The following is a 23,017-nucleotide window of genomic DNA, read 5'->3' as shown; positions in this document are numbered from 1 at the left end:
CTGGGGTTGTGCATTGAGCTGCTAACTGCAAGGTCAGCAGTTTGAACCCGTCAGTCACTCCATGGGAGACAGCTGAGGCTTTACAAGAAAGATGTGCAGCCTTAGAAACCCAAAGGGGCAGTTCTTCTCTGTCCTCAAGGGTCGCGATGAGTCAGCATTGACTCGATGGCAGCAGGATTGGTGGACGTGTGCCAGGTACTGTATCACTGGCCAACAAGGGGAATGTTGAGACACATTAAAGACTTCCCATGAACTGCAGGAACTCAGGGTCTGATGCAGAAGGTGGCCAAGAAACAAAGATTGGTATCGCCCGTGTGATAAAATATAGTGTGAGTGTACAAGGCTTGCCCAGGGTGACATAGACAAAATGACATCCGGACTGTCTACTGAAAGTCAAAGCAGCATTCCAACCCCCACCCCTCACAGGACAGGGTCAAACTGCCCTGTGGGTCTCCAAGACTGTAACTCTTTATGGGAGTAGAGAGCCTCATCTTTCTCCTGTGGGGTGGCTGGTGGTTTTCAACTGCTGACCTTGTAACCACGATGCCACCAGGGCTCCTAAAGAAGCATAGCTAGGTGAGCAGGGGAAGGGCATTCCAGGAAGTGGAGACAGTGACATGGAACAGCAATGGCTGCTTTAGAGCATCTCAAAGGATGGGCAGGTGACAAATAATCCAGGTAAATGGGGCAAGTTGCAAACATTCCAAAGGGGACACTACACTGGCAAGTCTGATCTTCATACCACAGCAGGCTTAGAGCTGTTGACAAGGATGTTGTGACAGGATCCTGATGGTCTTGGTGTGTTTGTTTTGACAACATCAAAGTACACAGATCCTGGTAGGGAAATTTGCAAAACAACTTTGCCAAAGGGAAGGACAGGGAAAGAGTTCTGGGTCAGGTGGTAGACAGAGGTTCAAGAGATGATATTTGAGGAAAATATCTGCAGTGATTTGGTTTGGTGACCCAAGAGAGAAGGAGCCAGAGGATGACTCATCCTTCTAGCCTCACAAACTGGTTTTGTGAGGAGGGACAAGAACTCAGGTAAGGAGCTAGGGAGGAGGAACAGGTTTGGGGGAAGGTGGTAAGTTCTGGTATGGACCCAATGGGTTCCTGTGTCTCAGGGACACCCAGGTCTAGATATTTCATCTTGTTGCTAGATCCCATCTAGTTGTTTCCGACCCACAGCAGCCTGATAGACAAAAGAACTATTTCCTAGGCAATCGGAAACATCCATTTGGACCTTGGGTCTAGTCACTCTAGGAAGATGAATTTTTAAAACATAAGCATATATGTAGATGGCAGTCGAAAGTTTAATAGGGAAGGTCTGTAGAAACAGAGAAGATGACAAATAATATCAGCTTAGGAAACTTACAGGGGCCTTTGTGGTGTGGTGGGTCATGAGTAGGTCTCTCTTGTTAAGAACTCAGCACTTCAAAACCACCAGCTGCTCTGCAGGTGAAGCTGCAGGTCTCCATTCCGATGTAGAGTTGCCATCTCAGAAAACCACAGGGGCAGTTCTCTGCCCTTTGCGGTGGGTGAGTCAGAATTGACTTGATGGCAATGGTTTTTTTGTTGAAAGGTTAGGATGTCTACAATATAATTGACCTCAGAGAATAGTGCTTAAGGAAGAAGGTCAAGTTGTCCTAATGCATTAGTAAAAACCAAGGCTCTAGGAATTGATGAATTACCAATGGAAATATTTTAAGAAGCTGATGAAGCACTGGAAGCCCTTACTTATCTGTGCCAGGAAATTTGGAAGACAGCTAGTTGGCCAACTGCCTGGAAGAGATCCATATTTGTGCCATTCCAAAGGAAGGTGACAATATTATAGATATCATATGCAAGTACTATTTTGCTGAAGATCATCCATCAATGGTTACAGTAATACATTCACCAGGATCTGTAAGAGGTTTTGGCTGGATTCCAAATATGATGTGGAACAAGGGAGATCGCTGCTGATGTCAGAAAAATCTTGGCTGAAAGCAGAAAATACCAGAAAAAAATGTTTACTTGGGTTTTACTGATGACTGTGCTAAGACATTCGATTGTGCGGATTGTAACAAACTATGGAAAACCTTGAGAGGACTGAGAATTCCAGAACTGTTCTTCGGACTCATACAGAACTTGTACCTGGATCAAGAGGCAGCCATGGGGAAAGAACAAGGAATATTGTATGGGTTAAAATCCGGAAAGGTGTGCAACAGGATTATATCCTCTCCCCATACTTGTTCAATCTGTATGCTGCGCAAATCATCAGAGAAGCAGGTTTATATAAAGAAGAGTGTGGCATCGTGATTGGAGGAAGGCTTCATAACAAGCTGCAGTATGCAGGCGACAGAAACTTGTTTGCTGAAAGTGGATAGGACTTGACACACTTGCTGATGCAAATCAAAGATTGCAGGCTTCAGTGTGGATTACGACTCAATTGAAAGAACACCCAAATCCTCACACCTGGACCAATACGTCACATCATAATGAATGGAGAAAAGGTTGAAGTTGTTCAGGACTTTGTCTTGCTTAGATCCACAACAAAGGCTCATGGAAGCAGCAGTCAAAAGGCCAAAAGATCAAAAGATGAGTTCCATTAGGTAAATCTGCTTCACAAGACCTCTTTAGAGTATTGAAAAGCAAGGATGTTACTTGAAGGACTACGTCGTGCCTGACCAAAGTCGTGGTATTTTCAGTAAGCCTTTTGAGAGCTGGACGTTGACGAAAGAAGACTGAAGAAGGATGGGTGCATTTGAACTGTGGTGCTGGAGAAGAATGTAGAAAGCACCAAAGGATAGCTCTGTCTTGGAAGGAGGACAGCCAGAGAGAGCTCCTCAGAGGCAAGGATGGCAAGACTTGGACTTACAGCAAGGAGACTGCAGAAGAGTGTTTATAAAAGATGGCGGAGAATAAGAAATAATTGAGGACAGTACCCCACTGTGGTGTCACATTCATTAATAAAGCATCTATTTGTTTTGTTTGTTCACATTAGGGTTTATGTCAGAGGTGTTATGTCATTGGGGGTTACCCTCTTGAAGTTGTTTTTTCTGTTTTTAGGTATATGAAACCCAGGAGTGATGAACCTATAGGTGTTTAGTTTCTGGGACGGTTTGCCTCAGTTCTTGTTTTGCAAAACTGAAAGAATTCATGCAGCAGAAGCACTTTTGTAAATCCAAATAACTTTTATGAGGGAAGGGAAAGTTTCTGGTTTATAGTCTCCAAAAAAGTACACACTATTTCTGGAAAGCATACAAGGCTGCATGGGGACCAAACAGGAGCTTGTGACTGATGGTGGCCATTTCAGGAGAGCAAGGAAAAACCACATGAAAAGAATACTGGAACAGAAGCTGGAAACCACACCAGCAGGAAATCATCAGAGGCCTAGACTGAGCAAGCAGCCTGTGAGAGCCAGCCTGCATGCCCCTGCATTACCGGAGGGAGCGTGGTTGAGGCATTAGCCAACCTTATTGGCTGGGTTCAGGTGCCCCTGTGTGATGTCACATCACAGGTGCCTAGGTGTTTTGCCATAAGTGTCTGGCAGGTGCCTGCCTTCTTTCCAACCCCTTTATTGTAGCCCTGCCAGCTGGATTTCCACTAGGGCAGGCACACGGGGTCGACAACCCCCTTTATCCCTAATCTATCTACCTGTCATAGGGACAGCAAGTAGAATTAGGGGTGTGGGAGAAATGGGGGGAACGGAGAAGAGGTAGGTAAAAGGGAGACAATGTCAAGGAGTCCAGGAAAGAAAAGAATGTTCAGAAACCAATTGTGGTAGCAATTGTACAATACTGCTTGACATGATTGAGCTATGGATTGATCTCTGTATTAACTCCCAATTAGTGATCAATTAAGATTTAAAACAAAATAAATAATAAAACATCCTATACAGAGTCTGGATGGACTTAAATTTCTATTCCTCCCTTTCTAACCTAAAGCCTTGCCTAATAAGCACCTATGGAAACCCCCTTCACTGACCTATTTCACTTTCTGGAGTCAATTACATTTGTTGGCTGTGCCACAATAAGAAGCCGGTAGCTGGTCTTGATTCAAGTTTAATTCATGTTCCCATAAGACTCATGTGCTCCCTAAGATTCTCAGTGCCCGGTATATTTATTGGAGCTAGATCGCCAGGCCTTTCTTTGAGTGGACTTGAACTTCCCACATTTCAGTTAGCAGTTGAACACCTAAACAGTTGACACCATCCAGGGACACCTCCTTATGTTCCTTGTTGTGTGTCAACAACCCCGATTCAGACACATAGCAACCGTCTGGCAAGACTTCATCTTAAACACTTTGGACATGTTGTCCGGAAAAACCAGTTCCTGGGGGAGGGCGTCATGCTCAGTAAAGTGAAGCGGCAGTGGAAAGGAGGAAGTCAGACTGACGTGGTGACTGCAGCAATCAGCGCAGGCATGGGACCATGTGCAAGGCTGGCGCAGGACCCGGCAGTGTTTGGTTCTGCTGTGAATCGGCTCACTAGGGATTGGAACGGACCTCATGGCATCCAAGAACACTGAGATAGTTAAGGTTTATTGTACCAACCTGGCCGATAAACATGTGGGATAGATTGAAGGGTCTCACTTTCCTGGTTCTTAGGTTTCTTGCTCTCTGATGGTCGGACCAGGGTGCAGCTGCCTTAACTAGTTCCCTGCTTCAGCTGGCAAGGCTCACTTCCTGTGAGACATCCCTGAGGAGAAGCCACATGGACTACCTTGTAGGATTTCCTAGGCTGAAATATTTATAGGACAACCTCCTATAAATTGCCAGGGTTTTTCTGCTGTGGAGCTGTTGGTATTTTTGAGATACATATTCTAGGCAATGGCTATTCCAAGGGCAAAAGCTCTGAGCCTAGTTTGGCCAGAAGTGTTAAAGAAATGATGCACATCCCACTGGGTAGTAGCTGTCAATGGGGCTAGTGAGCGCATTGGGCAAATAAAGAACTATTTGACAACTAGACAGGTTTTGGCTTTTATTCAGAGAAAATGGGGGCTTTTATTAGAGAGGTGTTGACATGATCTGAATTGCATTTGGAAAGAATTGTTTTGATTCCAATTTTGAAGACATTGTGGAGGGCCAAGATCAGAAGCTGGGAGACCTGCTGGGGCGATGGATCAGCAACTTTGGGGACAGATGCTGGTGACTTGCATTGGGCTGTTTGGGGTGGGAGTGGTAAGAAATGGTTGGGCCCTGTATTTAATGTACACGCAGGGCAGCTGCATTTTCGGGTAGCATTGGGTATGGGATAAGAAAGAAACAAGGGTGATCTCAGGGTTCTTGTTGCCTCAGTAGCCAGAACTAGTTACCCATCATGTAGATGGAGATGGATGAGGCCAGAGAATTCAGCCTGGCACATGTTGGATTTGAGGTGCCTGATGTGCCTGGATCCCCAGATGGAAGGTGACTACAGGGCCAGCTGCAGTGACTAGAAGCGTTGACAGTGAAGGTCTGTGGGCCTTCTTCTGCGAATTCTTCTACTTTCTCAGGTCAATGAGAAGCCAGGTCAGCAGCCGAGGGTGAGGATAGGAGGTGTGTTGGAGGTAGAGGAGGTGTAAATTAGTCCTTCAAGACAGTGTTTTATTAAATGTCAGCTCATGGCCTAAAATAGCTGCACATGCTATGTGTCAGGGAGTCAAGTGTAGAACGGTGTTCTGTAGGGGTTCCAAGGGCCACTATTCCCTAAGTAGCTCTCCAGGCACTGTCCCCCTTGAGGTATCTGTCCCGGGGTGGTTTTGGTCTTAGAGTCGATGTTTGCTGCACCATTTTAAAAGAGTACATTGATCCAAAATAGCATTTGTTGCATCTTGTACAAATAAGACCTGTTTCATAAGACTCTATTTCAGTTTTATGTGCATGTATGTCTCTGTGTGTACTAGGTTATGGATAAAAATATTTACTTGGAAGGTTTGCTTAGGGTAGTAAGCGTTATTGAACACTGGTCAGTTAAGTAAAATCAGGGCTCAATTTAAGGGGCATGGATTTAAAAGCTTCGTGGAAAAAAGATTATAATGTAGATCCATAGGATCTTGGCATTGGGACTGTACGGCACTGTGGGTTAGGTGTTGGGTTACTACACAGTTGGCCATTCAAACTCACTAGCTACGCCATGGGGCAGAGAAGAGGTGGTCTGCTTCCATAAAGATTGATAGTCGCAGAAACACTAATAAGAATCAAAATAGACTCAGTGGCAGTGAGTAATAGTAATACATAGATGGTAGTAGGTGATCACAACCACTCACCTCTGCCCCTAAGCCCCATTACAGGAAACCTTTCTGTCCATTATTATCAATGATAGGTAACTCATCTCTTTAAAATTTAAAAGCCAGAAGGTAACTAACTCTGGAAGTTACATAATATCCTGTCAACTTGCAAAGGGGTGGAGTCTAGCCTGTCATTCAGGTCACAGCCAATGAGGCCTCTGTGTGGGCATGGCCTTCTCCTGAGGATTCTGGGAACTCCTGTCTTACTCCCCAGAAGTGGGTCTCTCTCTCTCTCTCTCTCTCTCTCTCTCTCTCTCTCTCTCTCTCTCTCTGACATTCCTGTTGACAAGCCACAAGGGACTCCAGTGATGGCAGCCAGAGCCTTGCAGCTGGAGGAGCCACGTGGAGACTCTCACACCAGCACTAAGATGCTTTCACTGCCACTGGGTCCACAAGACTTTCCAACCTGTGGCCTGTGATCTTCCTGCACTTGGTGTCGTTGCATGTGTTGCATATGTTTGAGGAAGATTTTACAGACTCGTCATATGGGATAATGTCGGACTTATGGACTTGATCTGGACTGGCCTGGGATGATTTCTTAATATACAATTACTCTCTAATATAAAGCTCTTTCTCGTGTACATGAGGCTCTCTGGATTTGTTTTTCTAGTCTACCTGGACTAACACACTATCTTCCCTTTCTCTAAATCGAGCCAGGCAGGGGGCAGGGAGGGTGTCCCTCGGGACACAACACAGTGAGATGTGCAAACACAAAGTAGAAGGCCTGCCAGGTGGAACCTGGTGTCCTTACTATGAAGTTTAAGGTGGCACTGAAATTAAGCACCACCCACTCGACAGCTAACTGAAAGGTCAGCAGTTCACTCACCAACCTTTCTTGGGAGAGAAATCTTCTATGAAGATTGACAGCCTTGGCAACCCAGCAGGGTAATTCTGCTCTGTCACACGGTGTCACTGTGCGTCAGAATTGACTCACCAGCGACAGGTTGCCTGAAGTTTGACCTTATTACCCAACACTAGGCTTGACTGCCCCAGCTTTTCCCAATTTCGGAGAGCTCTGAATGCTCTAGGGCAGAGGTTCTCAATCTGCCAATGCCGCGCCCCCTACATACAGTTCCTCATGTTGTGGTGACCCCAACCATAACATTATTTTTGTTACTAGGTCATAACTGTCATTTTGCTGCTATGAATCAGGCGACCCCTGTGAAAGGGTTATTCAACCCCCAAAGGGGTCTCGACCCACAGGTTGAGAACCCCTTCTCAAGAAGGAAATCTGGGTGAGGCCACCAAGACATGTTGTTTGCCTCAAACACTGGCACAGAAAAGCAACACTTGATTCTCAGATGTAAACGTTCCCCCTCTCCTCCCAATGCACTAACTGCAGTTTTAACCAGGGATTGAACTGCCTGCCTTAGGCCGGTACCTTGTCTTCCCCTTTCAAGATCTGTTACTGGAGGGTGGATGTTTCCAATCAAATATGTTACTTAGGAACAAAATGCCATTCGTTTATAGACCTTACAGGCCTCAGATGCAGCAGTGTATGTGGGGGGGTGGGTGGGAGGAGGGTGGGCGGGGGTTCCCTGAAAAACACACTTGTGGATAGGAATATGGGAGAAAGATGAGGCTTTCCACTCTCATAGTTATTAAAGTCTTGGAAACCCACAGGGGCAGCTCAGCCCTGTCCACTAAGGTGGCCAAGAGTCAGAATCAACTCTATGGCTGTGAGTTTGGTTTTCATTTAGGATATGTCAGAAGGAAGAGTGGGACTGGCCATTCATGCTTTTGAATTCTAATGAACTCAGGCCATTTTCTGGATATTGTGATTTGGAAGCAGGCTTCTCCAGCTTTTGGGTTTTTGTTTTTTTTTTTTGCTTCTCCAGTTTTATATTTTGCTTGACTGTTATAAGCAGGTTGGAGATTATTAATGGACCTCATTTAGACTCATTTATGAATTTTGAAAGTATTTTTACTCTAAAGGAAATATCAAAATTAATTTATTAGACAAATCAGACAAGAAACATTATTTATTAAACATTTTCCCTCTTGTGATGGTTTGCCTTCTGGGTAGTTTACACAATTCGGAATAGGAGTTGACATCAAATTTAAAGAATGTTGTTAGAGGTCACCAGTAGGTTCTGACCTACAGACCTCGTGTGCAGTAGAGCAAACTGATGCCCAGTCCCATGCCATCCTCACGATTCTTGTCATACTTGAGACCACTGTTGCAGCCACTTGATTAATTCATTATGCTGAGGATCTCCCGTCTTTTACACAGAGTACTTTTCCAAGCATCGGGGACTGGTCCTTCCTGATAGCCTGTCCAAAGCACGCAAGACAAAGCCTCACCCTCCTCACTTCTCAGGACCATTCTGGCTGTATTTCTTCAGAGACAGATTTGTTATTTGGCATTCCATGGCATAGTCTGGATTCTTTGCCCACAACCTAAGTCAAAGGCATACTTTTTTTCTCTGGGTCTTCTTTATTCATTGCCCAGCTTTCCTAGGCATACGAGGCGATTGAAAATGCCAGCGCTTGGGCCAGGCACACCTTAGTGCTCCAACTATAACCTTTGCTTTTTAACACTTACAGGAAGTCTTGAGTAGCCGACAGATTTGCCCAAGGCAACGGGTCCTTTGATTTCTTAACTGCTGCTTCCAAGAATGTTTATTGTGGATCCAAGTAAAATGAAATCCTTGTCCATTTCAATATCGGCTCAATTTAAATAAAATTAAATAACACGAAGGAGAAACTCAATTTAAATTGTAACTCATAAAAATAAACTGTCTACATCAGTAGGAAGGTGCTAATGTATAACACACACTGTTTCATTGTAGCCCAATTGCCAAGCTTAATCAGATAGGGTTTGAATCTACCTCCTGGTGTTTTGAGGATGAGAGTTTACAAGTACCAGTATTATTCTAGGTTTTCCAGTTCCTGCCTCTATTTAAATTAACTGTTTAAATTGCAAAAGGCGAACATGACATGCATATCATATTACATAGTATCACTTTTTAATCTAGCTCCTCAAATGCATGTATAAACCCACTGCCATCTAGTCAATTTCGATTTACAATAAGGCCTTAAGAGAGCAGAACAGCTCCTTTGGGATTCTGAGGCTGTAAATCTTTACAGCCTCATCTCTCTCCTGCAGAGCTGCTGGTAGCCTGCAACTGCTCACCTTGTGGTTAGAGGCAGAATGGGAACACAGTCTATAAGCCACCAGGGCTCCTTCAGAGTGTGAGCAGGAGTGAGCGAGCCAATGTGTGAGTGCACACATAAAATCTTTCAGTTAGGGGGGAAATGGAATAAAGAGACTGTGTGTGTATGTGTGTGAACATATATATGCTTCAAAAGTTTCGAGGAAAATGTTATGAAAAGGCAATGTAATCTTCCCACCAACTTTTTGAAATGTCGGTTATATGTATATTTACATGTATATATCTTTCTTTAGGATATGGACAGAGTGGATCCTCCCTTAGGGCCCTGTGGGAGCCCTCTGCCAAGGAAAGCTCTCTCCCTGCCATTCTGCAAGCCTGGACAAGTCTTCTGGCTGCTGAGTCAGAATCTCCTTTCTCCCAGATGTGAGAAATCTCTCTCCCTCAGATATTCACGAGGCTGCGGAAATGTTTAAATTAGAATATCTCCCCCACCACACCCCGCCCCCGGGTGGGAGGGGCGGGGATGCCCGCTTGAAGGTGGCAGGAGGAGCCCCAGGCTCTTGCTCTTGGAGCTGGTCCTGTGGGGATCCCAGGGGAGCCAGCTCCCACCGGTGACCAGTAAAGGGGCGTTCCTGGGCTCTGTCCCTTGCGGATGAAGTCCGGCCCACACTTGGGACTCAGCGGGCTCAGCCAGTGCCCACAGAACACCACTGGGCACCGCCTGGGAAGCCCGAGGTGGTGGGGCACAGGGCGAGACCGACCAGCCTCACAGCCCCAACAAGCGAGTTTTCAGAGGGATCCACGGTGGGCCCGAGGTCCCGTTTCTAGGGAGCTTCGGACAGTCCGATGCCGCCTGGCGACCGGAGCTCCCTGTACCAGGCAGGTTCCCAGGCCTCAGTTTCCCCCACAGGCCAGCCCGAAGCAGGGAAGCCTAGGGCCACCGCGGCCGGTCCTCATGTGACCCGGGGCGGGGCAGAAGTGACAGAGGAGGAGGGTTCCAGAGGGGAGGGAGGGGCTCCTGCACCCCAGGGCCGGGAGGGGCCGTTGCCCAGGAACCGCCGCGCCGGCTCGCCCCGCTGCGCGCGCACTCGAAGCTCGAGCCCGAGTCGGCCGCTCCCAACCGGCCGGCCTTCCCGTTCCTGCGGACGCAGGAGGGGCCCGAGGGCACGCGCCCGGCCGGCGTCCCCGGAGGCGCGGGCTGCGCGGCGTGCGCGCGCCCCGGGGCGGCCCCGCAGATCCATGATGGGCGTGGCAGGGGGCGGGGCGGCCTCGCGCCCGCGCGTGCCGGGACCCGCCGGTGGGGGCGGCGCGATTGTGAGGTGGCGCTGCCACTCGTTCCGGGGTTCTTAAGCGGCCAGGGCGGCGGCGGCGGTGCGGCGGCGACGACCGAGTCGAGCCGGGCTGGGGCGGCGGCAGAGGCCGCCTTGAAGGGCGGCGAGCCAGAGTCGGCCCTCCCTGGGCTCAGTCACCGTGTCCCTGTGTCATTGACTCCCACCCCACCCCCGACCTCCCACCGCAGCCGCCCGCTCCGGCGGCTTGGCTTCCCTGCGCGGCCGGGGCGCGTCTCGGTCCCGCGTCCGCCGGCCTGATCCATGCGGGACTTCGGGTTCGGGGTGCTGCAGGCCGCCCCGCTCCGCAGCGGCAGCCCCGGGCCCCGGCTCCGCGGCGGGGCGCGCCGTCCCCCGGCCGCCACGCCCTTCGGGCCGCTCTCGCCGTTGCCTGTCACCGGCTTCTCGGAGGCCGCCTCCCCCTTCTCGGTGCCCCCGGGCTGCGGCCGCGCGGGCTGCGCGCTCGCTTCCTCTTCCTCCCCGTCGCCGGCGCGGCCGCCGGCCATGCAGGATGAGCTGCTGCTGGGCCTGACCCCGGCGCCGCCGGCGCGGCCACTCTCGGGGGCGGCGGCCGCCGAGCAACTCCCCAGCCACCACGCCGCGGGCGGCGGCGGCGGCACGAACGCGGGTGTGACCCACCTCCTCCCCTCCCAGGACTTCAAACCGAGTCTGCACCACCCCTCCTCCTCCTCCGCCTCCTCCTGCTGCTGCTGCTGCCGCACCTCCTCCCCGCAGGACTTCAGTAAGCAGCAGCAGCAGCAGCAGCAGCAGCAGCAGCTGAGCAGCCACAAGCGGAGAGAGTTGAGCCCCCCTTGCCTTCCCCACCCTCCGGACTCCAAGCCGCCGCCGCCGCCGCTCCACTGCCCCGGCCGCCTCAGCCCGCCGCCGCCGCCGCTCCCGCACTCGGCGCCGCTCGCCCCGCGCCCGCCGCCCTTCAGCCTCCCGCAGACGCAGCACCTCCCGCCGCCGGACTTCGCCCCGCGGCCGCGCCGGGCCGACCTGCCCCCGCTCCCGCAGCTCCCGCCCTCGCCGCCCGCGGCCCCGCGCCGCCGCCACGGAGGCGCGGGCAGCCCTCGCCGGGCCCCAGCCGCGGGCGAGGGCAGCGCCGCCGAGCCCCCCAATGCGGGCTTGGCCGCCTCGACGCCGCCGCTGAACCCCGCGCCGGGCTCCATGGAGTCCCCCAACCACCCCCTGCTCGGCAGCCCCGGCGGCCTCCTGCCCGGCGGGCCGCTGGGCGCCGGCCCCTTCAGCAGCCTGCAGAGCCCGGACCTGCCGCACCCGGGCGGCGCGGGCGGGGGGCCCCCCGGAGGCGGGGGGGGAGGCGGCTCCGCGTCGCCGCCGCCGCCGCCGCTGCCCGGCTTCGGCACCCCCTGGTCGGTGCAGACCGCGTCGCCGCCGCCGCCCGCGCCGCCGCCCGCGCCGCAGCCGCCGACCCAGCCGCAGCCGCCGCCGCAGCCGCCGGGCTCCTCGGCCGCCACCCCGGGTGGCGGTGGCGGCGGCGGCGGCCCGCTCAGCGCCATGCCGCCGCCCAGCCCGGACTCGGAGAACGGCTTCTACCCGGGGCTGCCGTCGTCCATGAACCCGGCCTTCTTCCCCAGCTTCTCGCCCGTGTCGCCGCACGGCTGCGCGGGGCTCGGGGTGCCGGCGGGCGGCGGCGGCGGCGGCGGCTTCGGCAGCCACTTCTCGGCGGCCGCGGTGCCCCCCGCGCCGCCGCCCGCCATGAATTTACCTCCGCAGCCGCCGCCGCCGCCGCCCGCCGCGCCGCCGCCGAGCCGGAGGTCGCCCGTCAGCCCGCAGCTCCAGCAGCAGCACCAGGCTGCGGCCGCCGCCTTCCTGCAGCAGAGGAACTCCTACAACCACCACCAGGTACGGCCGGGCGCCGAGCGGGCGCGGGGCGCGGGGCCCGGGGTGAGCGCGGCCCCCGAGGGCTTCGCGACCCCGGCGCGGGCTGGACCGCCAACGCCCCGGGCGGCTGCCTCCCAGCAGGGCGCTCGCAGGCGCGGCGGCGGCGCCAGCCGAGCGGGGCGGCCGTGGGAAGCCTGCGGGCAGGCGTCCGAGAAGGGGCCCCGGGCCGGGCGTGGCCCCCCGGCCCGGCCCGTGGGATCCGCGGGTGCCGACGCTCCCCAAATTCCGTCCGGCACGGTCCGCCTCCCCTCCCGTCGGCGCGTCCCCGCCGAGCTGTCAGATGACTGGAAATCGAGCTGGGCGGCCGTGGCTCTGCAGGGAGAACCCCGGGCCTCTGGGTGGTTCGGGAGTGGGGAGGCGCTGCTTCCTGGGCTCCAGAAAAGCAGTTAACAAGGAAGCACCACTCAGAGGGGGTCTGTGCCTGAGCCCTGAGGGTCAGGCCACCTTTTGACTTGAACTTCCTTCGTGAATTTTGGGGTGTGTCATGCTTATACCCAGCTGGCCCCTGAAGGAAAGAAAGGTGGGCTGCACTGTTTGGACCCCCAACCCCCCCCCCCCCCACACACACAGGCACACAAGAAGCTCTGCGGGAGTAAGACCTGGCCGCCTGAGCTCGGAAAATAATATCCAGCCCAGGGAAGGTTCTACTCTGCCCAGTAGGATCGTACTGAGTCGGAAATCCACCTGGTGCCACCCAGCCACAACATTGTAGCTTCACTTAGGCACCTTGGTTGGAAAAGGCCTTAAATCGGTTTTTTTATGGAGTGTGTGTGTGTGTGTGTGTGTTTGTGATGCAGAACATTTTGGCGACCTCTCTATTCCGATTTCTCTGGTGGGTGAGTGGACTTTGAAAAGTCTGTGTGCTGCTTGTTTGTAAGCAGGTCAGCAGTTCCTTTAGGGCAGCTTTTCGTGAGACCATTTTCCATATCTGGGGTCACAGGGTTAAGGATTGACCAAGAGAAATTTGACCTCAAACCAGTAGTTAGCTGCTTGGGGAACTTTTCCCATTTTAAAGGGTTAACGCATTTGAGCGGAGGACAAGCTCCCCTTGGAACTGAGGCCAAGTCCAGTGAGTGGTGGCAATCTCCGATTTCCTCCTAGGAAGGAGGATTTGGCCTCCAGGGAGCATAACTCGAAAATTTGGGAAGACTCTGCCACCTTTCCATGATTTCCAGAATCGTGAGCAATATGCTCCCATTTGTGTCGATTTCAGTGCCACGTTTTGTTTTGTTTTCCAAACTAAAAACTAGGCCCAGAAAAACCTAGGCGTTTTCTGTTATTGATAGAGGAAGTTAGAAAAGAGATCCATTATTCTCTTACCTGCTCTGGGACAAAAAATGGGTCCAATTTGGATACAAGGGCAGACACAATTACTTGCCTGGAGAATTGAACCCGGAGCCTAATTCAGGAAAGAAACAAAGGCCCTCAAATGAAGGAAAGGGTGGTGTATATTTAGTCCTGGGTTACAGGTACAAGTTTTTAAAAGATGTCCTATAGGCGTGGTTTTCAAAAAGATGTCTTTTAAGAAGCAGTCTGACTTTACAGAGTGCTGTATTTATTGATTTATAGTAGCTGCATGCTCCATGCTTCCTTTTGCTAAACCTCAGTACAAGTTATTAAAAAAAAGTAATCTGTAATTATATGGTCTTCAGAGTATGGGGGAAACAAATCTCTAATGACAGTCATCTGGTGGATTTTCAATTCTCTGAAGACTTGACTTTTCTCACCATTAGCCTTGATGGAAATAGAATTTACTTTTGGAAGTGTGTGTGTGTGTGTGTGTGTGTGTGTGTGTGTGTGTGTGTGAAGGGCAAGGGCAAGGGCATGTCTCTAGAAGCCTTCTATTAGAAGAATCCAAACACCCAGTTGTTTGGGTGGGGTGGGGTGGGGTATGTGTGGGTGTGGGTGGCAGGGGCTTGTCTCTAGAAGCCTTCTGCTAGAAGAATCCAAACACCCAGTTTTTTCCTAGATCTCTGTGGGTCCACCTAGGGGTGACATCAGATAATTACTTACTAGTGTGCATGGATAATTAAGTGAAATAGAGGCAAACACCCCCTATGGGAGCTGGAATAAAATAAATGGCTGTTTGGGGTGAATGTTTTCTTGTGCCCCTCTTTTAAAGGGCATATCTAATCCATGCACAGAGGAACACCAAGCTTTGCCGGTGTCCACCTTGGCTAATGTTTACAAGGCGGTTTGGAATTTTCCGAAGGCCTAAATACTTACCTCACGTGACTGGGAAATGTTAGTTGATGAAGAACCCTGTATTTAGTCTTTTGCCTGGCAGATTGTGCTTGATTTAAGATCCCTCAACTAAATACATCTATTTAAAGTGTGTGTTCCTCTCCCATGCTTATCATGCCTATACAGTTTCCCCTGGAAAGGGATGGTGGGGTGATTCTTCATTTTAGTACTTGCCACAAAGTGTCTGCTTGGTCTTCCAAATTTCTGGTCAACAAGACAGTGAAAATGTACCCACAGCACTGAATCAATGTTTGCAATGTAGCAAGATCGCAAGCCTTTGTTTACTTTTTTGCAAACTAGGCAAGGTGTATCTCGTAGCCTTGGTCGATTTCACTTCCGGTCTATTCAGTGCTTCGTTGATATCGGAATGGCATTTGAAATGCCCATGCTTTAAACGGCGGCTGTGTGTTTCTTCAGCCTCTTCTGAAGCAATCTCCGTGGAGCACCCATCAGAGCAGTGGCTGGGGCACTGGAAGTATGCCCTGGGGAGCGGTGCATGGCAGAGATCACCGGCGCGCTGGAAACATGGGAATTCCGGGAACTCTGAGTCAGATTTCACCCTTGAAGAAACCGTTCTCTGGTAATGTCATAGCACCACCGAAGTTCACCCGCTCGACGCCTTCGCTGGCTCCAAAATCTTGGATTGAAGATAACGTGTTCCGAACAGACAACAATAGTAACACACTCTTACCCTTACAGGTAAGAATGGTATGGAAGTGAGGACTTCAAAAATGGCAATCTTGAAAAAGCAGACTGTTTGGGGTGGGGGACGGTAGTCTTCCTATGTAAAAAGTTAGGGGATGAAAGAAATGACAGATCAGCTTTTTTCAACATAGAATGTAATTTCCAAAGGCTGTAACTGAGCATATGGAAACATTTCTCTACTAGCAATAGAAATCCAGCTTCCTAAGGGGGAGAGAAAACCTGCCCTGATTCTTGATAGAGAAGGCCGCTTCTTAATGTGTTCAATGGCCTCAGTAGGCCACCAAGCTGCAGCTCTCTTACGAGCTGGCTAGACCCAAAGTGCCGCCATCGTGACGGTGCATAGATTTGTCTCTGATCAGTTGTCCATGTATTAGAAAATACCACAGCTGTGATGATGGCCCCCAGATTTTTAAACATCAAATTTGTATTTATCTCAAGTGCTTCAGTGATTGATTTCTTTTCTAAATATGTCCCCATACTGAATGTGCTTAGTTTTTTTTAGGCCTTGTATATGTTATTGATGTTGCCAGTTAATGAACTTTCTTGATGGCTGTTTCAAAAGCCGTCTTCTGTTTGCTTTTTTGCTCTAAAACTGTTAGAGGACCAGACAAAGATACAAGATAGCAGAAATTTGTTTTGTTGTTGTTCCTTTTTTCGGTTGTGGGTGGCTGTTGGGACGAGAACTGCTCCTTTCTGATGTACACTTCTATGCTATTGAAGGTGAGATCTAGTTTGCAGTTGCCAGCTTGGGGCTCAGAGTCACTCCAAGATAGTTGGTGCACTGCAGCTGGGACATCCAGAATAGACCAGGTAGGCTGCACAGCGTGTATTTTTCAGGGTTTTTGGCTAGGAGCGTAGTATGTCTTATTAGGATTTCTTATGTGTTCTTTACCTCTGCCTGTCTAAGCAGATGTCAGGACATGAAAGCAGTCTGCTTGCTATTTTGTTTGTTTGTTTAAGGGTCATTTGGTTTTATGAGACGACTTAATATAAAATGCTTCATTTCCCAATTGAAATGCAATTTGTCACCATTTTATGCTTCCCAAACCATCTATTACATTTGTTTTTAGAAAAGTGAATTCAATACAACTGGGGTTGTAAGAGCACCTGACTTTAAACATCAGTGGAGCTGAACAGATTTCATCTCCGTTTAGAATGAGTTGCAGTGAGGGCTCTGTCTTCTAAGTCACATCACCTTCACGTTCCATCTGAGTTTTACAGGCCTCTGTAGTCCCGCGTTGTCATGACAGGAGCTACCTTTGACACAGATATTTCTAGTCAAGCCCTGTCTTCGTTGTGATTTTTTTCCCCCACCTGGATAAAGAACGGCATTGCTTAGTATTGATGTCGTTCTAAGTCTCTGTTCTGCTCTTTGATTGTCATCATCTCAAGCATCGGTTTCCTCGGAGGAGCCCTGGTGGTGCAGTGGTGACAAGTTGGGCTGCTGACTACAAGGTTAGCAGTTTGAGCCCACCAGTCGCTCCATGGGGAAAAGAGGAGGCTGTCTGCTCCCACAAAGAGTGACAGGCCCAGAGCCAGTCAGAAAACTGGGAGTCCATCAAATTGTCTTCAAGGCCTTTGTGGCTGGCACACAGTGGTTTCCAGCAGAGGCATTTAAATAGGCCTTGGTCCCTGTGATGAAGAAAGTTACAGAGCAGATAGAAAACCCGGTCCTCACACTTCAGGATTCTTTTTTAGAGACTCCAAGCAGGAAGGATCTGGAAGTCCTGTGAAGAATGGCATGATCCATGTATAGCAGATGAAGTCCTTCGTTAGTTAATGGAGCTGGCTCCACACATACATGAACTGTGCACACAAATGACTGATGGCGCTCCTGTAGAGCATTTAGGCCTTACATTAGAATCAACTCAGAGGTTTTGATAAATAGCATTGTAATCTAAATAAACAGCCTTTTTAATAGTTTCCCAGAAGCGGTGATGTGTAGGTGAGTTCTGTCTGCCGCAGTGGTGCTCTCAGGAGCATCTCCCCTTAGACTTGCTTTATCCCCTGATAAGGTCCACAGCGTACTGGCTTCTCCATTCTGGCCCAGTTAAGCCACGTCAGGAGCATTTTGTGGTTGCACTGTTGTGTTGTTTGCGTCCATTGCATGGGTGTCTAGGAAGTGGCACGTTAGAAGGGAAACATTATAAATACGTTGAAGCTGGTAGGGATGTTTGTGGAGAGTACGTGAATAGGAAGAAACACTTCTGAAGAAGAAAGCAAGCACATTAACTTGCATAGATTCCACCGGATTGGGGGAAATAAAGTTGTTGAGATGGTTTCAGATGGTGGAGGGGCGGGGGTTGGGCTTGGGGGTGAGGGCACCACAGGACCAAGCCTCAGCCCTCCTGGCCCAACTGCACGGCCTTTTCCCTATTTTATCTGTCTGCAGCCTGGCATTTCAGGCAGATGCATTTTAGGGAGGATTTTGATGCTTACAGACACACATTTACACCCCTCCACCCACCCACCCTGCCACCACCACCACCCTCATACACACTACACATGGTTACTCACTCCCAGGAGGGATCTTGGTGGTTCATGTCCACCCTTTTTAGGAAAGCCCTGCTTTCAGCCTCCTCAAGGTCAGAGCCATAGAGACAATGTTCTGTGGTGGAGCTGCTGCGCCACCGTGAGTCAGGATCTCCATGGCCCAAGATAGGCTCCTTAGACACTGGCATTGCTGTGAACTCTGTCTGCCTAAACAGAAGTGTGATGTGACCAACTTGAAGTAACCTGGAAAGTGAAGTGACCTGAGACCTGGATGAGGTAGTATGTGGCTCTCATCTCTGGATCACCAGTTGCTTATCTCTAAGTAAGAGAATGGGGCCATCTGAGGCCTGGGGGCAACTCTTTGACTTGGTCTGGTCTGTTTGGTCTTTTGGCCTTTCTTTTCTCTCCTTTCCCTGCCCCCTCGCCCTGCCTCCCATTATTTTTAAAATGCAAGGGTCTTGGGTTCTTGGGTTGAAGGAGTGAACCTCAGTCCAAGGACATGCCCCCTAAGGGTAATTGTTAGGAATAAATTGTTCTCTCTTTCCATAAAAGGCTGAGGTATTTGAAGCAGAGGCTCTTCAAAACACAGCAGTAACTACAAACTGGGGTTCCTGTCGTAGACTGTGGGGGGTCATTCCCCACTCTTTGGTAACAGAAATTACAGAAAAGACTTGAGCACATTTCATTTCTGACCTTTTTCAAAATTATATTAGGATACTGTAATTATGAATACATTTTTGCTAACAAATACATTATTTAAAAACACGTGGCTTCTTATGTCTTTAGTCTCAAGCTGATTAGGCCTAAAAATCCTCATTTCTAGGATTAACACCCACATTTTTAAACCTGGTCTCCCAGGGTCAACAGTTGAACATAAAATTGAATTCAATCAATAGGAAGGATACAGATTTGTTAGTCTGGTTTTATTTTAATTGGATATGACGTTTTTGGTGTTGATATTTTTCTAAAATGAGCTTTTTTCTGGGTTTTGTTTTCAGGGAAAGATGTCAGATTTAAAACTGTTGTAACAACACAAGTATAAGTTGCTGTGTACATTTCTCAATATTATGTGTTTCTTAGTATGTTTAAGACGAGGAATTGTTAAAACAGTGCTAGCTAGTTGTCCTTGTATAAAATCATCCTTGAAAGTGAGAATTCTTATGTAACCTTCAGGTGGAATTTTCAAGTGGATGCACTATAATTAGTCATTAAAACTCACTCAGATATCCTTGAATCGGAGACTAAATGGACTTTTAACTGCGATGATGACTACTTGCACATCGCTTTCCTGTAAGCAGAGCAGAGCAGGGGCATGCCTTCAGAACAGTAATGGGATACGCAAGCTCATAGGATGCATGCGCCCCCTGCCTTGTAGCCCAGGGACGGTCAGTATGTTAAATGCTGTTCTTACAGCTGTTCTGCCTGCAGTCCGTGAGTGTGTCCACGTTGCCTACCTTGAATTAACTGAAGCTGCTTCCCTCCAATCTCCAACAGCCGCGCTATTATGATAAATGATTACTTAGGCGTCTCCCTTATAAAAATAACTTGAAGTCTATTCATTTTACCCAAAAAAGGCCATCTAGATTAGCCATTGTAGATAAGGATTCGACACCTGATTGTAGTAGATCAACTCCAGTCTTCCACCTTAAAAAAATATTCCTCAAACTGGTTCTTGGCTTTTGGGAGGCATCAAACTATTGAAGAACACACAAAAACAACCCTCTGTTACTGAGTCGATTCCAACTCCTGCCTCACGTTCCCCTAGCTCATCCCCGTGTGCCTGAGCTGAAATGCCATAGAAGGAGTTCTTGGACAGGTGTAACCGATGGGTGCCTGCTTCCTAGACATCTCTCACTTTCTGTTCCTTACTGGTGCCGGTTACATTCTCACCACAAGTAGTCATGTGTTTTCATTTTCTTTGGTTATAGAATAGCTTTAGTTTAGCCTTAAAGTATTATATTGTAACCTTCAGAGTGACTTTGTTGAGGTTCAGAAAGAACAAAGGAATCTCATGCACATGCCCTGGGCATGGCCGTGTTTAAATTAGCCGTGGAGTGGGTAGGGGAAGCCTTTGAGAAGGGGAGAGACCAGATGGGTGAATCAAGGGCCAACGTGAAACAACCAGAGCATGATGTAAGAACGTGTGAGATTAAGGGCTACATTGTGTAACAGCAGAGTAGCACACAATCTGCTGCTATTTCAACATGGTGCAAAACCTGTGATCGGGAGAGCATAATCAGTGTTTACTTAAAACGTGGAACAATATTAACACAGCTCTTCGCTATTTCAAAGCGAAAGAACTCAACAGAGACATTAAAAATAGAACAGAAGCTGCTCTTTCTGCTTCACCAGATGCACACCTGCGTAGGTATCTGAATGTCAGACCATAGGGTTTGTTCTATAGCACCCACTCCCACCCGTTTTTTGTGAGTCCTTGCTTCCTTTTCTGAAGTACAACATTGGCCACTGTGGAAATGCAGCAGTGTGTTGAATACGTCAGAGGCAGAAGCAATCCCTATGGGAAAGCCACCTTTGAACGCCTTGCTGCACTCATTCTAAAAGCCAGGTGCTGGCCTTCTGAATTATTCTTTAGTGTAGGTGTCCTCTGGGCTCTTTGACCAACCTCTTCAAGATTAGGGGTTGTTTGTTTCCTTTCTTGGTCTTTGACCCTTTCTGGTGCCTTAGGGAAGCTTTCGTGGGTGATTCTGGAAACTGATGGGGTTTAAGAAAAACAAAATAATCTGACTTATCAGATGGCATGTTTTTCCCCAGACCCATCTATTTCTGGTCCCTTTTTGTTGTTGTTGGTCTGCTTGTGCGGTGGGATTCTGTCACATCTGGCCTGAAGCGGTTTAGTTGACCCTGTCCCAATTCATTCTCAAGTCTCAGAAGAGGTGAAGTATACTACGTTGTTCATGAGGGTGGGGCCAGCCCCTCCACAAGGAAAAGGTGAGGCCACCCACTCCTTAAGTCAGCGGTTCTCAACCTGTGGGTCGCGATCCCTTTGGGGGTTGAATGACCCTTTCACAGGGATTGCCCAATTCATAACAGTAGCAACATTACAGTTATTCAGTAGCAACGAAAATAATTTTATGGTTGGGGGGGTCAGCACAACATGAGGGACTGTATTAAAGGGTCGTGGCCTTAGAAAGGTTGAGAACCACTGCCTTAAGGGCTTCCCGTTGAGACCCCTGTCAAGCAGTTCTGCACTGCCCATAGGCTTTCTCTGAGGGATGGATCCTCTCAACCACTGTGGCTTCTGGTTTCGCACAGAGCGATGCTTACCTCTGAAAAACGTGTCAGCTGTTTTGGGGTAGAAATAGGTTTGGTTTCATTGCTGTGCTCGGCCGCTATTTACCGGCCGGTGCTAGTCAATATTGCTGTGTGTATGATTACTTTAAAATCACCTCGGGATTTCTCTTTCGCTTTTAAACCAATGGGAATTTTCATTTTGTGTCGCCACCTGTCTGCCCACTTGTGGGGCTGTGACACCTTGATGTTGCTCTGACTGCAGAAGCTGTGCTACCGGTTTGCCAAGCACGAGCAGGCTCACACCCTTGGCGAACAGGTTTCAGCAGAACTTTTACACTAAGATGAGACTAGAAAGAAGGATCTGGCTATTGACCTATGAAAATGAACTGAGTTGAGTCTAAAACATTGACTCTGCCTCCATCCCTTGTTCTTAGCTGGTAACGCTCTAACAACCCTAATTTAAACTGTAAAATAAATGGGTGAACATACTCGTATTCTTGGGAAATCTTATGCTTTTTTCTTTAGCTTCTTAAAGGCTGGTTGTGTCTCTTTGGATGATGGAGTCCCTGCTGGCATACAGTAGCTGACACATTGGGCTGCTAACCACAAGGTTAGCAGTTTGAAACTATCAGTGGCTTCACAGGAGAAAGATGAGGTTTTCTACACCTGTGAAGGAAACTCTCAAGGGGCATTTGTACCTAGTCCTATGGGAATACACTCTGGCAGTGATTTTGTTTTGTATGTTTTTGGTTGAGAAACTGGTGAAGGTTATCAGCCACAAATGTATGCACACGTGCCTGGCTTCTGTCAGAGTCACCTCCATCCTCAAAGTGATGTCTTGGCCTTGGAACGCTTCCAAGAGGGCTTTGGCAGCAGGCGTGCCCACTGCAGCACGCTCTGCTTCAGAGGCACGGATTGTGGATCCACGGGAAAGGAAATCCTTGACAACTCCAAGTCTTTCTCCCCTCGTCATGATGATGCTTTTCAGTTCCGTTGTCAGATTTTGTTGTTGTTGTATTCGCTTTCTTTACCTTGATTGAGGTGAAATTCACAATGCATTCTTTGCTCCTTATCAGAAAGTGCTTCAAGTCTTGGTGGCTTTCAGTAGGCGGGGTTTTGTCGTCTACATTTGGTGGGCTGTGTGTGAGCCTTTCTTGAGCCACATTCTTCATATTGTTCAGACTGTTGGGTTATTTGCTCAGCAGATGGCTTGAACAGGATGATGCAAGGTTACAACCCAAAGACAGACTTTTCCTGATACTTAACCACACAGCGTCCTCTTGTACTGTTCTGCTGACTGCCTCTTGACAGCATCTGCATAAGCTCTATTTAAATGTGTAATTATTTTGAACAAAATTGTATTTGCATGTGATATTAATGATAATTGTTTGAGCGCTTTTCTTTGGAATGGGAGTAAGTACAGAGCTCTTTCTTTGGTTGGCCAGCAATGCTGCATTTGCTTATGGAATCAACTCAGTTGAAATTCTGTTGTCATTTCCTAGTGCCTACTTTTTGCTATTTCCTTCAGGGCAGCTGAAAAATCTTCCATCAGTATCATTGATTCTTGATCATATGCTACCTCCTGAGATTATTTTTGGTTCAGTGACTGTGTATTCTTTCCGTTGTCTTTGGATGATTGCTGCATCGTCTAAATTAGGGGCTCATAGGGCCTTTTAATATTACCATTCAAGGTTTGAATACTTTCTTCATTTCTTCAAGCTTGAGAAAT

The 23,017-nt window shown here is 49.1% G+C and overlaps 1 protein-coding gene across 4 annotated transcripts in view; it reads left to right on the top strand.

Moving 5' to 3' along the window:
* The first annotated feature begins 10,705 nt into the window (after positions 1-10,705).
* Positions 10,706-23,017, top strand: part of CPEB2 (cytoplasmic polyadenylation element binding protein 2) — a 55,399-nt gene continuing 43,087 nt past the window's right edge. The window contains exons 1-3 of one of the 4 annotated variants that reach the window (XM_075544517.1): positions 10,706-12,555; positions 15,256-15,537; positions 16,264-16,353. In XM_075544517.1, coding sequence (XP_075400632.1) covers positions 10,954-12,555; positions 15,256-15,537; positions 16,264-16,353 — 1,974 coding nt within the window. In that variant the 5' untranslated portion in view covers positions 10,706-10,953. The remainder of the gene's footprint in view (positions 12,556-15,255; positions 15,538-16,263; positions 16,354-23,017) is intronic. The other 3 variants (XM_075544518.1, XM_075544519.1, XM_075544520.1) reach the window with 3 other exon arrangements.

The sequence above is a fragment of the Tenrec ecaudatus genome, chromosome 3 (assembly GCF_050624435.1).
Source record: "Tenrec ecaudatus isolate mTenEca1 chromosome 3, mTenEca1.hap1, whole genome shotgun sequence".
Taxonomy (NCBI): Eukaryota; Metazoa; Chordata; class Mammalia; order Afrosoricida; family Tenrecidae; genus Tenrec; species Tenrec ecaudatus.
The sequence above is the reverse complement of the archived record's forward strand: the minus strand, read 5'-3'. Positions and strand labels throughout refer to the sequence as shown.